This window comes from Anabrus simplex, chromosome 3 (assembly GCF_040414725.1).
Source record: "Anabrus simplex isolate iqAnaSimp1 chromosome 3, ASM4041472v1, whole genome shotgun sequence".
NCBI lineage: Eukaryota > Metazoa > Arthropoda > Insecta > Orthoptera > Tettigoniidae > Anabrus > Anabrus simplex.
The window spans coordinates 261,605,447-261,619,152 of record NC_090267.1 but is presented as its reverse complement, the minus strand read 5'-3'; the positions used below and the strand labels follow the sequence as shown (position 1 = coordinate 261,619,152).

General features: G+C 39.1%; 1 protein-coding gene across 1 annotated transcript in view; it reads left to right on the top strand.

Annotated features, from left to right (window-relative positions):
* Positions 1–13,706, top strand: part of Cyfip (Cytoplasmic FMR1-interacting protein Sra-1) — a 314,228-nt gene that overhangs the window by 73,178 nt on the left and 227,344 nt on the right. Inside the window, exons 6-7 of the mRNA XM_067142996.2 lie at positions 6,929–7,132; positions 11,801–11,992. Of these exons, the coding sequence (XP_066999097.1) occupies positions 6,929–7,132; positions 11,801–11,992 (396 nt within the window). The remainder of the gene's footprint in view (positions 1–6,928; positions 7,133–11,800; positions 11,993–13,706) is intronic.

The following is a 13,706-nucleotide window of genomic DNA, read 5'->3' as shown; positions in this document are numbered from 1 at the left end:
ATGCCTTTCAGCGTTCAGTCTGCAAGCCTCTATGAATTTACTAAACGTCGCCACAATCCTCGATTTGCAACTAGTGTTGTGGCCTCATTTAGTTCTATACCTCTTATCTTTAAATCGTTAGAGACAGAGTCTAACCATCGTCGTCTTGGTCTACTTCTACTTCTCTTACCCTCCATAGCAGAGTTCATTATTCTCCTAGGTGACCTATCCTCCTCCATTCGCCTCACATGACCCCACCACCGAAGCCGGTTTATGCGTACAGCTTCAGCCATCAAGATCATTCCTAAATTAGCCTTTATCGCTTCATTCCGAGTACCCTCCTGCCATTGTTCCCACCTGTTTGTACCAGCAATTACTCCTGCTACTTTCTTGTCTGTTATTTCTAATTTATGAATAAGATATGCTGAGTCCACCCAGCTTTCGCTCCCGTAAAGCAAAGTTGGTCTGAAAACAGACCGATGTAAAGATAGTTTCGCCTGGGAGCTCACTTCCTTCTTACAGAATACTGTTCATCGCAACTGTGAGCTCACTGCATTAGCTTTACGACACCTTGATTCAATCTCACTTACTATTTTTCCATCCTGGGAGAACACACAACCTAAATACTTGAAATTATCGACCTGTTCTAGCTTTGTATCACCAATCTGACATTCAATTCTGTTGAATTTCTTACCTACTGACATCAATTTAATCTTCGAGAGGCTAATTTTCATACCATACTCATTGCACCTATTTTCGAGTTCCAAGATATTAGACTGCAGGCTTTTGGCACAATCTGCCATTAAGACCAAGTCGTCAGCATAGGCCAGATTGCTTACTACATTTCCACCTAACTGAATCCCTCCCTGCCATTTTATACCTTTCAGCAGATGATCCATGTAAACTACGAACAGCAAAGGTGAAAGATTACAGCCTTGTCTAACCCCTGTAAGTACCCTGAACCAAGAACTCATTCTACCATCAATTCTCACTGAAGCCCAATTGTCAAATTGTGAATCAGAATATTCTACTCATCGAGGTGTTTGAATATTTTGATCCATTTGTCTTCAAGTAGCCCAACAACAGAGACAGCGATAACCAAGTAGCGGGTTACTTGCATCGTTACATTGATTATGTTTACCCACAGCTAAATGATGTATATGGTGTAAAGAATCACTGCCTTCTTGGTCATTAGTAGTGCACATGGAACAACACATAATCATATCGATTTTAGGTAGTCAATGTTAAGTGAACGTGTTAAGAAAATACATCAACACCACAATATCACTTACAAAGAACGAAACAGTATGATTTTCGAGCAGCAGTTTTCATAAAAACCGGGACAAACTATGAACCAGGTGGGACACCGGGACAGAGCTTCCAAACCGGTACAGTCAGACTGGACACAAACACAGTTCGAGCCTTGCTTTACTGTAAATAAAATTTCAATTTTACCTGCAGGGAATTTTGTGAGGAAATCAAAACAAACACAAATGTGCTTAGGAAAGTTAATTCCAGTGAGAAATATACCTGGTCCTGTAAGAAGAGTGAGGCTACCCATACTAGTTAAAAACTTGAAACTGATGGTAATCAAAGAAACTATTTTACAAGTTTAACACAGTGAAGTGATTATTAATGGGGAGGTTGAAAAATCACTTGTTATCGCCCATGTTTTATCTCTGGACCATTTTTGAAAGCCGGAAACTTAATTGATTAAGCATTCAACTAGGCCTTCGGAATTGAGGATCTGGGAAAAAGTCTACTTCAAGAAAAGTACCTAAACAAATTCTCATCAATTTTAAAATACCCGAGAACCACGATTTAGTTACGAAGTTTGCTTATCTTCCTGAAACCGGTATTAGGTTATAATCTTTGGTATTAGTTGAGTTAGAGTGTTTATTTGAAATTAAATATTTCAACTGATGATAATGTAATGATGGTGATTAGTCCTTACATTTGAGAATTCAAAGTGGTCCGGTTTGTGGAAAACAAAATATGGCATCCCTGCATGTGACGATACAAAGAGTGAAATGTAAAGAGTGAGATGGAGAAGGAAATGACAAAGGGTAGGAGGGGCAAAAACACATAATTATAATAATTTTGTGTGGCTATTTCTAGCCGAGTGTAGTCCTTGTAATTGATCCAATGGGGCACAGAAATATTTACAATAATGTAAGCCAAAATACGTGAAGGAACAGCGTTGGTACAAAGCTTATACAGGGTAAATATTTAACCCTTTGGCTTTCAATGTAACAATCTATCGGTACCTACGGGTCCTGCGAAAACTGTCAGGGTAACGATCCGTCGTTACCCGCCTTTATTATAATTATTTCATTATTTATGCACCAAATAGCATTTTTCTTGCACGGAATAAGAAGAGTACAGTTTTATCTCACGTTATACTCTGCGGGAACTGCCGGCTAACCGTATTTATCGTTATTCTTGAGGTCTGAAACGTGCTCACTGGAGTTCCGTATCTTGTTTACATCGTGGTTGGCGGCAAACTTGCGTTCATTTCTCTCTGTTTTCATTCGTGATTATATAGTGAAATTAGGCTGTATCATAGGCAATATATTTAGTTTACTTGTTAGTTCATTATTGAAATAGTCTTCTTAGGTAATTAGGTGCATAATTATCAAGATATTCAGTGATATCATCGTCAGCTAAATGAACACTCTTTGCCATGTCGCGTGCGATAAACAATAGCTAATTACGTAAAAGTCACTCTACAGAAACTTGTGTTAGAAAAGAAAGTGGTGGCTTTTTCAGGAGACAATGCCAACACAAATTTTGGTGAGATTAAGAGTAGTTCAGGAAGTAATGGTTTTAATCACCTTAAACGGTACCTAAATGCAAAGTTGGTTGGAATGGGTTGTCCTGCCCATGTGCTCCATAATTCTGTTCAATATACCCTCGATGTAGGTTTGCTTACTGATATTGATTCCATTTAAAAAAAAAAAAAGATTAATTACTGTGCTATATATACTCTTTATACTGAGGAGTTTTAAAACATTTTTGTGAATTTGTAGACAATACATAAAAGAAGCTCCTGTATCATTAAAAAACTAGGTAGCTTTCCTTGTTTCCATGTGTTGCAAGACTGATTCACATGTTCCCTTCTTTGAAGTCTTACTTCTGTTCTCAGAACTCTATCCCCATCATTATCAACAGATTTTTTGAAGATGAGATGAGTGAAGTGAGATTATTATTTGTGCATTCTCTGATGTCCATATTTAATGTCAACATCCTTGAATTAGAGAAGTAATAAAATTGTTTTGCTGAAACTGTTTCTACACTAGTGTCCAAAAGTTAAGTATAAGTTACAAGTAAGCAGGGCAACAGGAAATAGACCGCAAATCGCACGACATATGCACCTACCAACCTTACCTGTTCACTGTTTATAGGAAAGGAGTGTTCCCTGCTTTGACTAGCGGCGTAACCGCAAGGTAAACTCAGCCAGTGCCTGCGCCCCATATTCCCTCAGTAGTGTTTGCCCTATTATAGTGTGCGGAGTGTAGCCTCATGGTGAACTTGTGAACATAATGGCACAACAATGCCATTTGGACCCCGTTTTGCAGGGTAGAATACTCAGCCACCTGGAAGCAGGCCAGACACAGCCCAAAGTCGCCATATCCTTGATGCACCACAAAGTGTCATTTCCAGGCTTTGGAGGTAATTTAGAGACACAGGAGATGTTAGTCGTAGGCCAGTACCAGCTTGACCAAGGGTAACCACCCCACAGTAGGACCGATATCTGGCCTTAACCGCCCGACAAAATCAGAGTGCATCTCCAAGACAATTGTCGGCGGAGTTTGCAGCCGTCTCAGGGGTTACCGTTTCTCGGTAAACTGTGTATCGGAGCCTCAGAACAGCAGGTCTGTTTGCCCGAAATCCAGCGGTGTGTGTCCCGCTCACTCCAGCACAGAGGCGGGCCCGTTTACTATGGAGCCGTCAACATCAAAACTGGACCATGAATGAATAGAAGCATGTGCTCTTCACAGATGAATCCTGCTTCAGTTTGCAGAACGATTCACGTTGCACATTAATCTGGAGAGCCAATACAACCACAAGAACATCGTCTAACGGGGCCAGTGTGGTGGTGGTGGCGTCATGGTGTGGGGCGGCATCATGTTGAATGGCCGTACAGACCTGCACAACTTCATAGGTGTTCTGAGGAACACTGCTAATGCTCGGAGATACAGGGATGATGTACTGAGACCACATGTTCGACTCTTCAGAGGTGCGGTTGATCCAGACTTTCTCTTAATGGACGATAATGCCCTACCGCACCGCGCTGCTGTGGTGGATGAATTTCTGGCTGGGGAAGTCATTCATCGCATGGTCTGGCCAGCGACGTCTGCAGATCTGAATCCTATAGAACATGCCTGAGATGCATTGCGGAGGAGAATTGCATCCCGTCAGCCTCCACCAAGGACCCTCCAAGACCTTCGCATTGCCCTTTCCGAGGAATGGGATCGACTGCCACAAGAGCTCTTGGACCATCTGATAGAGAGCATGCCACGTCGCTGCGAAGCATGTGTGGCCGCTAGGGGTAACCATACACCCTATAACAGCATATTTTGTTATGGAAGACTTTGCCAAGTTTTGTTAGTTGTTGTCAAAGGTGTACCTTAGCTATCAGAACCTTTCTGACACTGTTTTTTTTGGACAAGTTGTGTGACATATGGTGTGTGATTCAGCTTCGTTTGTTCAGCAATCCGTCTGACATTGCTATCAGGCGGTATGGCCTCGTTTAGTGATTATTGGACACTAGTGTATATTAGAATCTACAGTAGAAAAACTACAGGAGAGACATAGTCATAAATCGAAGTCTCTTAAAGTGAAAGAGATTCTTGAAAAGAAAAGGGAGGAAGGTTACAGTGCAGAGTATGATAATTTTGAGAAGGAAGCTGAAACTTTTTATAGCTCAGCAATACAGTACCTGAAAAAGTGGCTGTCTCAGTATGAACCATTTAAATGGAACATTCCAACATGGGAGGATGCAGAAAAAATTATACCTGCCACCTTTAGCGCTAGTAGTCACTTGCACGCTCCCCATAGGGACAGGTAGTGACTGTCCCCAAAGAAAGAAACTTGAAAAGTTCTAGAACGGAGTCCTACCTTAACCGAATACTGATGACATCTCTGTCCACAGTAACACACGGTGATGAACGAGATGATCAAAGCCTTCTCAAGATTTGTAGGAGTAAGGGTGAGACACAAAGTGAGGGGCAAATCAGAATGCGTTGCATCAGCAAAAGTTTTACAACTAGGGTCAGATGACCCAGGAACATAGAACACATAAGAGAAAACATCTATATAGTTCTAGAGATAACAAGTGAGGATAATCATGTCGTAAGATGTAGTAGCTGGCGGGATAGCATAGAATATAGTTCTGTAGAGCATACGGTAAAGCGAACATAGTAAATTTTTGGAACTGATGCAGATGGGGATCCTAGAAGTTTGAGATTGACTGGCGAGTTTGTTATAATGGTTAATCCGAAGTACACAACTCTGTCACAGTACTCTGCTGATCTGTTATCTTTTATAAGATTTTTCCCATTTTGTCCAGTTCTCACACTATTGTGTTTACAGGCACATTTTATTTTCATTTTAAGATAGTCTTCCTTTTACACCCAATATGACTTAAGGGGAATGTCGACAAGTATTAAATCCATATATCGTGTCAGCCTGGGAGAAGAAAGAAGGAAATATGCTGTTGCTTTCTGTAATGTGCTTAGGACATAGTGGCCAACAGCCCCAAGTACTTGGATCATTAATTTGAAATCTGTCTTGTGTAGATGTTGTGTGTTTATGTATTTTTACTTAATTGTGACTAATATTAGGAAGGGATGGACCTGACCTGTTTGTTGGGTGCCATTCTGGCATTGCCTGGAGCTTAAGTAGCAGACCAAGGACAACTCCTTCTAGTGTGGTTGAACCTGGAACATTAACCTGTAGTGAGACGTGCTAATACTGTAACGCTAGTGGTTGCGTGTTGGTCTTTCTTCTGCCCTTGGTTATTGTGTCAAAATTGCTGGCTACATCGTATACATGGTTAATAGAGCCTTGTAAGTCATAGAGAGGATTGAAAAACAAAACGAAGTACAAACTGTTTCAAACAGTGTCACGACGTTCTCTTGCGATTTGTTAACACCCCCTCCTCTTGTGTGCGTAGTAAACTAGAACATGTTGATCAAATAATTGTGTGTAAATTTGTCCAGATTGTCGTATTATCCTTTCCTTAAATGAAAGTGCCATCGGTATCTGATAAATCACTCCCAAAGTTAGCTTCCTTGTCAGAAAATTCATTCTTGGTGTCCGTGTTAGGATCACATTATTGAAAAATATCTTCTTCCCCTTGCATCATGTCCAGTAATTTTTGTCTTTATCAAGGATCTCTCGTTAAGGGTTCGTAAATTCGAGGGAAGTCCGCCAACTATAAAGTATGTCTACAATGTATAACTCGGAAATGCAGAATGCACCCCATCACTGCAAAAATCTCACCTTCTTTACAAGGCATGCCAAGGTCTAAATGACCAACCATGTGTTTATCAACACTTCACTCAATAAAACAAATATAAATAATATTGACTATAATTTACAGTTTAACGAAGGAACAGAAGCTACATTGGGGAAACAACACTTTTGGAGACTTTAACCAGTGTTATCATTGGATGAAGGAAAACTGTAGTGAAGGGACCAATGCGCAACCAACTGGGGATTAATACACTTCTTTTAGTGGTAGTTTTATTTGGTGGGTGTAGAAGAAGATTAATTGAAATGCAATACTTATGCTTTCCAAACTTTCCTTTCATAACCCAAACTTTAAATAACATTTTGGAGAGAACTTGCAATATTACTCTCAAATTTTCTCTCATCACACAAACTTTATGTAACATTTTGGAAAGAACTTTGAATATTATTCTCAAACTTCTTATAATTCTAGAACTTGGAAGTTGTACCCTTGTTTGGAGACATGCAGATTGCCCCATTCAACTACATCAAAAGAAGTAAACATTTTGATCCCTCCAAGTGGCCACTGTCAAGTTCAAACAACATTAGTCCTCAAGCCGACCTGATGGTTCACCTACCACAGATCCGAGAAGACCACGTCAAGTATATCAGTGAACTGGCCCGGTATAGCAATGAGGTGAGAACAAGTTTCACTTTCCTTTGTGTCTATCATTCTCTTTTTCTATTTTGTTTAATAAGAGGACAGTCAGTGCTGCATGTTGAAATGAAGATATATATATAGTGGGCATATGATTGAATGAGGTATGGAGCAAAGGTTATTTCTGACAACTCGAATATTGGTAATCTGACTCCATTGAGAGTTAATTGCATAATAGAAATATGTGACTAGACTGACTGTGAGAAGATGTGGAGAGAGAATAGTAACTGAACATTAAAGATTAATGGTAGAGAGAGGCATTCTTGAGGAGAGAGGTTCAATCAGCCATGCCTTACCTGGCGTGGTAAATGTGTTAAATGATGATTACTTCAAACCTGGTTACTTTTGAGAGGTACTAGCCAAATATTATGGAGTCCGATTACCAATATATGAGTGTCATAAATAACCTTGGCCAAATAAACTATATTTCTCATCTCATGCTTTCTCTTCTTTCATACTGCATGTGGATATTTATCGATACTGAAGGGGGCTCACACACACACACCCCCACACACTCTCACTCTCTCACGACTCTCACTCTCTGGCTCTCTCTCTCTCTCTCTCTCTCTCTCTCTCTCTCTCTCTCTCTCTCTCTCTCTCTCTCTCTCTCTCTCTCTCTCTCTCTCTCTCTCTCTCTCTCTCTCTCTCTCTCTCTCTCTCTCTCTCTCTCTCTCTCTCTCTCTCTCTCTCTCTCTCTCTCTCTCTCTCTCTCTCTCTCTCTCTCTCTCTCTCTCTCTCACTCTCTCTCTCTCTCTCTCTCTCTCTCCTCTGTCTCTCTGTCTCTCTCTCTCTCTCTCTCTCTCTCTCTCTCTCTCTCTCTCTCTCTCTCTCTCTCTCTCTCTCTCTCTCTCTCTCTCTCTCTCTCTCTCTCTCTCTCTCTCTCTCTCTCTCTCTCTCTCTCTCTCTCTCTCTCTCTCTCTCTCTCTCTCTCTCTCTCTCTCTCTCTCTCTCTCTCTCTCTCTCTCTCTCTCTCTCTCTCCGCTATTTTCTTCCATTCTCATCATATGTTCATACCACTTCAGGTTACTGGTCTAGAGCTTGTCTTGCAGTTTACAGAATCCAATCTCTCTGATTTCTACATTTCTGATCTTATGCCTTTGTGCCTTCCCAGTTATTCCTCTAATGAATTTCAAATCGGCTGCTTGGATTCTGTCTTTCATAATTTTGTTGTTGTCCATGTGTCTGCCGTGTATGTCAAAATTGGTGTGTAATATATTGAGTACAGAATTTTCTTGCATTTCTCTGGAATGTCCCGGTTCCACACTATACCTCTCACCCCGTGATCAAACCCATTGGCTTGTTGGATTTGATTTTCCAATTTCTTCATTTATTTTCCCATCTTCTGCAAGTATATTCCCCAAATATTTGAAGCTTTTCACAACTTCTAATGGTCTTCCATTTACTTCATATTCTCTCTTCTTTCTGTTACCTCTAATCATCACTACTGTCTATTCTCCACATTTATTTTCATTCTCTATTCCTCTATCTCCTGGGGCTATTCCACAAAAGTATGGTCTTGTACTTTACAAGTAAATTCTCTAGTAACTAGTACAAATACCAGATTTTCTGTTCCACAAAAGAATTTTCTACAGTTGTACTTTACTACTCCATACTTACAAATTACCAGTGAATTTTTATGGGTGTGTTCCACGAAAGTACTAGTACTTGTAACTTACTAGTGAATTGGAAGTGTTCTCTACCAGTGAAAGGACATTAATATGTAAATGTACTAGTGCTATTTAAATATGCTTATTTCAGATACATTTTAATAAATATGTGATCTAGCAGTAGTGTAAGTGATTGTGATGAAAATGAAAACTACCGTCTGTACAGGGAAAGAATAAACTTCCAGTTTAACACTGTATTTCAATACAATGAACGTTTTAGGTTAAGCACAATACAAGTGGAAGAACTTTTGATAGATATTGGGCATAGGTTAAAACATCCTATGAGCACAAATAAATCTCTCTCTGCTAAACAACAGTTACTAAAAACACTACATTGGCTAGGAAATGGTGATCAGTACCATGGTATTGCAGATATGCATGGAATGGCAAAATCTTCGGTCTGTAGGTCAATACATTCTGTGCTAGCTGTAATAAATGATATAAAATTTCCTAAAATTGTTCGTTGGCCTGAAAATACGGAACAAACATGTTCCAAGAAGGACATTTCTGGAATCATTAATGAGCAGAATATCTCTTACATACGTCCAGCTTTTCCCCTCAAAAGCTCCATGAGCTTTTCCCATGTCAAATATTTCCATCCAACTATTTATTTTGTCTTGTTTTTTCCGGCAACTGATTGCTAATGACAGACCAAGGTATGTCAGACTATCGTGGAACATATGTGAGGATCACGGAAAAACAGAGTGGGTGATAATAACGGAGTAATTTCCTATCATCAAGGAAATAAACTGAAAAATAACATCATAGCATTAAGAAATTCAGAGGAATATTATTTATTTGAATCTTTGCTGCATAGGTTACCTTAAAATATGATATTATGATAAATGAGGCAAGCATAACCTAAATCAATGAATGGAATACGAAGATAAACAGCTGATCCATGCTATGACGTAGTATGTTTATTGACATGTCGTCACTTGTAAAACTTGTAACAATTCACTGGTAATATACAAGAGACTTTCAATCTTTTGTGGAACAGAAATGTACAAGACCATACTTTTGTGGAATAGGCTCCTGATTCCATACAGTAACTTGTTCTTGTAGGTACTTCCATTTCATCTTTTCCCCATATTACTGTATCATCTGCAAAGAGTAAGGCCTTTGTCTCCTTGCATCCCAGTTTTTGTTGTCCACTCTTGTGGATTTTATCCATGACTGTGATGAAGAGTAGAGGGGATAATGCACTTCCTTGTCGAAGTCGTGTTTCTACATTGAACAAGTTTGTTTGTCCTATCTTAGTCTTCACACTTCTTACATACTTTTCATACATGGTTTTTTATCATTTGTACTTCTGCTCTGCCTACCTTCTTCTTCTTCTTCTCCTTTTTTTACTACACCACTGCATTCAAGACCAGTTGCCGTGGTACACTGTCATATGCCTTCTCAGTGTCTATCATGTCATCACTAAATCCCTCCTGAACTCCCATCTTTTCTCCATTATGTTCCTTAATGCAAAAATTAGATCAAAAAAATTTATCTCTTCTAAATCCATATTGCTCTTCCATTTCCTCTCTACTTTCATCCTAAGTATATATTTCAAGAAATATACACACACACACAAAAAATATATATATATATATATATACTATGATTATTATCCTAATTAAATATTTATTACGTGCTGCTTTGGTGTGGTCTCCACAGCGCTGGTAAGTTTATAAAGTAAAATAATTAGTATTAAGTGAATGTGTCCCATATGTTATTTTGTGGATAAGTGCATGTAAAATAATGTCAATTGAGGAATTGGCTAATACAACTCCTGCTCAGTCTTCCCTCTGAAATCCTCTCAAAGATCTTTAACATACATGAAATGAGGGTGATTCCCCTATAGTAGCTACATTCTTTCTTATCACCCTTCTTCAATACTGGGATTATTAGACCCTTCCTCCAATCATCTGGTACTTCTTTTTTTCTTCTATATCACTTGAAATAATGTATATATCCAATGTAACCCTACTGGTCCTGCTGCCTTTATCATCTCTGTAGCCACCTCATCTGCACCTCATGTTTTACCACTTTTCATCTTGTTTTAGGTCTTTCTATTTCCAACATTGTTATGTCTTCAGTTTGGTTTTCTCCCACAATTTCTTCACGTTCCTCCTCTTCCTCCAGTTCTTTGAATGTGATATTAAGTGATTGAGCAAAATACTCCTCCCATCACTGAAGGATATCCCCTCTTTGTGTCAGAATTTGTTCGGTATCTGTTCTTAAATATTTTGTATCTTCTCTCCTGTTTACTTATCTTTTAATCAATACATACAACACTTTCTTACTTCCTATAACATCCTCTCTCAAGGTTTCTGTGAAGTTTGCTCAGCACTTCTGTTTCTCTTCCTGTACAATCTTCTGACATGGTTTCTTTGCATCATGATACTTTTGCATACGCTCTGTTTTTCTGCCTCCTATCCAGCTCCTCCATGCATTTTGTTCTTCTTTCACTGCATCCCTTACTTTGTTATTTCACCAGGGTGTCTCCTTTTCCTTTTTCACTGATGCTCTATCACATGTATCTTCTGCACATTTCGCCATTCCTTGTTTGAACTTGGCCCATTCCTCTTCAACACCGCCGACCTCTCTTTGAGGAATTTGCTTTTTCAGTTTTTCTTCAAACTTTTCTTGTGCTTCCTTTTCCTTTGATTTCCATACCTTTATTTCTCTTTTCCTTTTAATTACAAAGTCTTGATTTAGCTACTACAATTTTATTGTCTCCTTCAAAATCTTCTCTTGGTACAGTGAATGAAACCTTGTTAAGTTGTTTTTGCAGGGAACAAGGAAAATGAAAGTGTTAAGCAAGAAAATGTACTGCTGAATACACAAATAAAGACTGTCCAACAGGGATAAGGAAACACTAGATACGATCTTTTGCACTTAACAAGCACTTAATGGGATGTAAATACTGTACTATACTTGAAGCATGTGTTTTTCCTTTTGGCTTCTGATACCTGTCTTGGTGTTCCAGGTGACCACAACATACAAAGAGACTCGCAGTGATGCAGAGAACAAGGAGACTGCTGACCTGGCTCTCAGAGGTCTACAGCTCTTGTCAGAGTGGACCAGTGTAGTAACAGAACTGTATTCCTGGAAATTACTCCATCCCACAGACCACCATCAGAACAAGGAGTGTCCTCCAGAAGCTGAGGAGTATGAACGGGTAAGATCCTTCTGCCATCAGACACCTGTTAATAACTTTTCCAGCTATTTATTTGTGGTATTGGTTATTTGATCCATTAAATTTTGACCTATAATTATGTTGTTCTGAACTCCTTTTTATGCAGGTCTTTTAGTATTGAATTTAAGTTGTATGTAGAAAGATAGGAATGAGAGGAGCACATAACAGGAAAAACAGAACAGGTGAGTGTGGGAACAGGAAGAAATTGAAAGAAAACAGCCGGGCTGAGTGGCTCAGATAATTGAGGTGTTGGTCTTCTGACCCCAACTTGGCAGGCTCGATCCTGGCTCAGTTTGGTGATATTTGAAAATGTTCAAATATGTCAACCTAGGACACCAGAGAGTTTTTGGTATCACTATCCATGTTAAGCACAGACTGGATTTTTACATCACAGTGAGGAGTATTTATATTCCAATTTTTAGAATTACTACCGAGAAAGTGCGGTGAAGAATATACAGTCCCAAACAATCTCGATAATTGTGATGTCAGTAGAGGTCAGTCAAGCGAACTGGACACAGTCTCTATGCGAGCATGGTAGAGAAATGTAGTGTGGTGAGCTGCAGAATTCCTTGAGGCCGACATGTACAAGACTGACGTCACTTGGCGTTTAAACTTGCGCTGGGCACATGCAGTTTTCACCTCAGCATTCTACTGCCTACCACGAATATTCCTACCAAATTTCAACCGAATCCGAGTGTAACACGTGTATGTGTTCCCTCGTGAGTTTTCAACATTGTTGACAACTTGTATGTAATGTGCTGCAAGAATTCAGTACATTGGATCATGAAGTGTGTACAGAAATAGGTTGGGAATCACTGCTCTATAAGCAAGGTCTAAAATCAGCACTGTTTAGTTCCTTTATGGAAATCGTCCTGCAAAAATACTTAAACTATTCTGAAGCAGTGTCTTCTGGAACTTCAATTGAAGAAGCTGCTGAGAAGTATCAGAGTTTTGTTGCATAATATTTTGCTTTTGAACTGACACCTTTTCATGGAATTTACTGTTTAAAATAACACTTTTTTGAATTAAATTCCTTAATTTATTTTAGAATAGAATAGAGAAGAAGCTCAACACACAACCTAGTTTATTTATCCTATTCTCTTCGCATACCCAAATACAAACCTAAGTTCACCACTTACAGGTATATTTAGATATTTAGATCACCTGAAGTATGACGCCTACAGCCTACCCTGGAATGATATTCTACTACTAGATTATATTGACGCAAAAATAGACAAACTAAATTCCCTCATTATTAGTCTATATGACAAACACGCTCCCAAACGACAAGTGAAAGTGAGTCGTCGCCCCCCCGCCCATGGTTAAATGATGAAATTAAGAATTTGATGGCTCGCCGTGATTCATGTATCCGACGATACAAACGTAATAATAATAATACCAATATAAATGGTCCGTTATTGGACATTATACAAACGTACCCAAAACGAATACGATTTTGAAAACTATCGGTTACTTAGGAACAGAATTAAGCAAGAAATCAGAAATTTAAATACTTACACTGTCCTTTCACGTAAACTGAATGAAAGGAATTCCTGGAAAGAACTATGCTCACTTGGTATTGTAAAAGGCCAACAACAGCAACGAGAACCAACTGTTCCCCTAGACGAGATTATTACATATTTCTCTGAAGAACGAATCGTGTTTAAACCAATCAATCAGGCAGAATTAAATACGA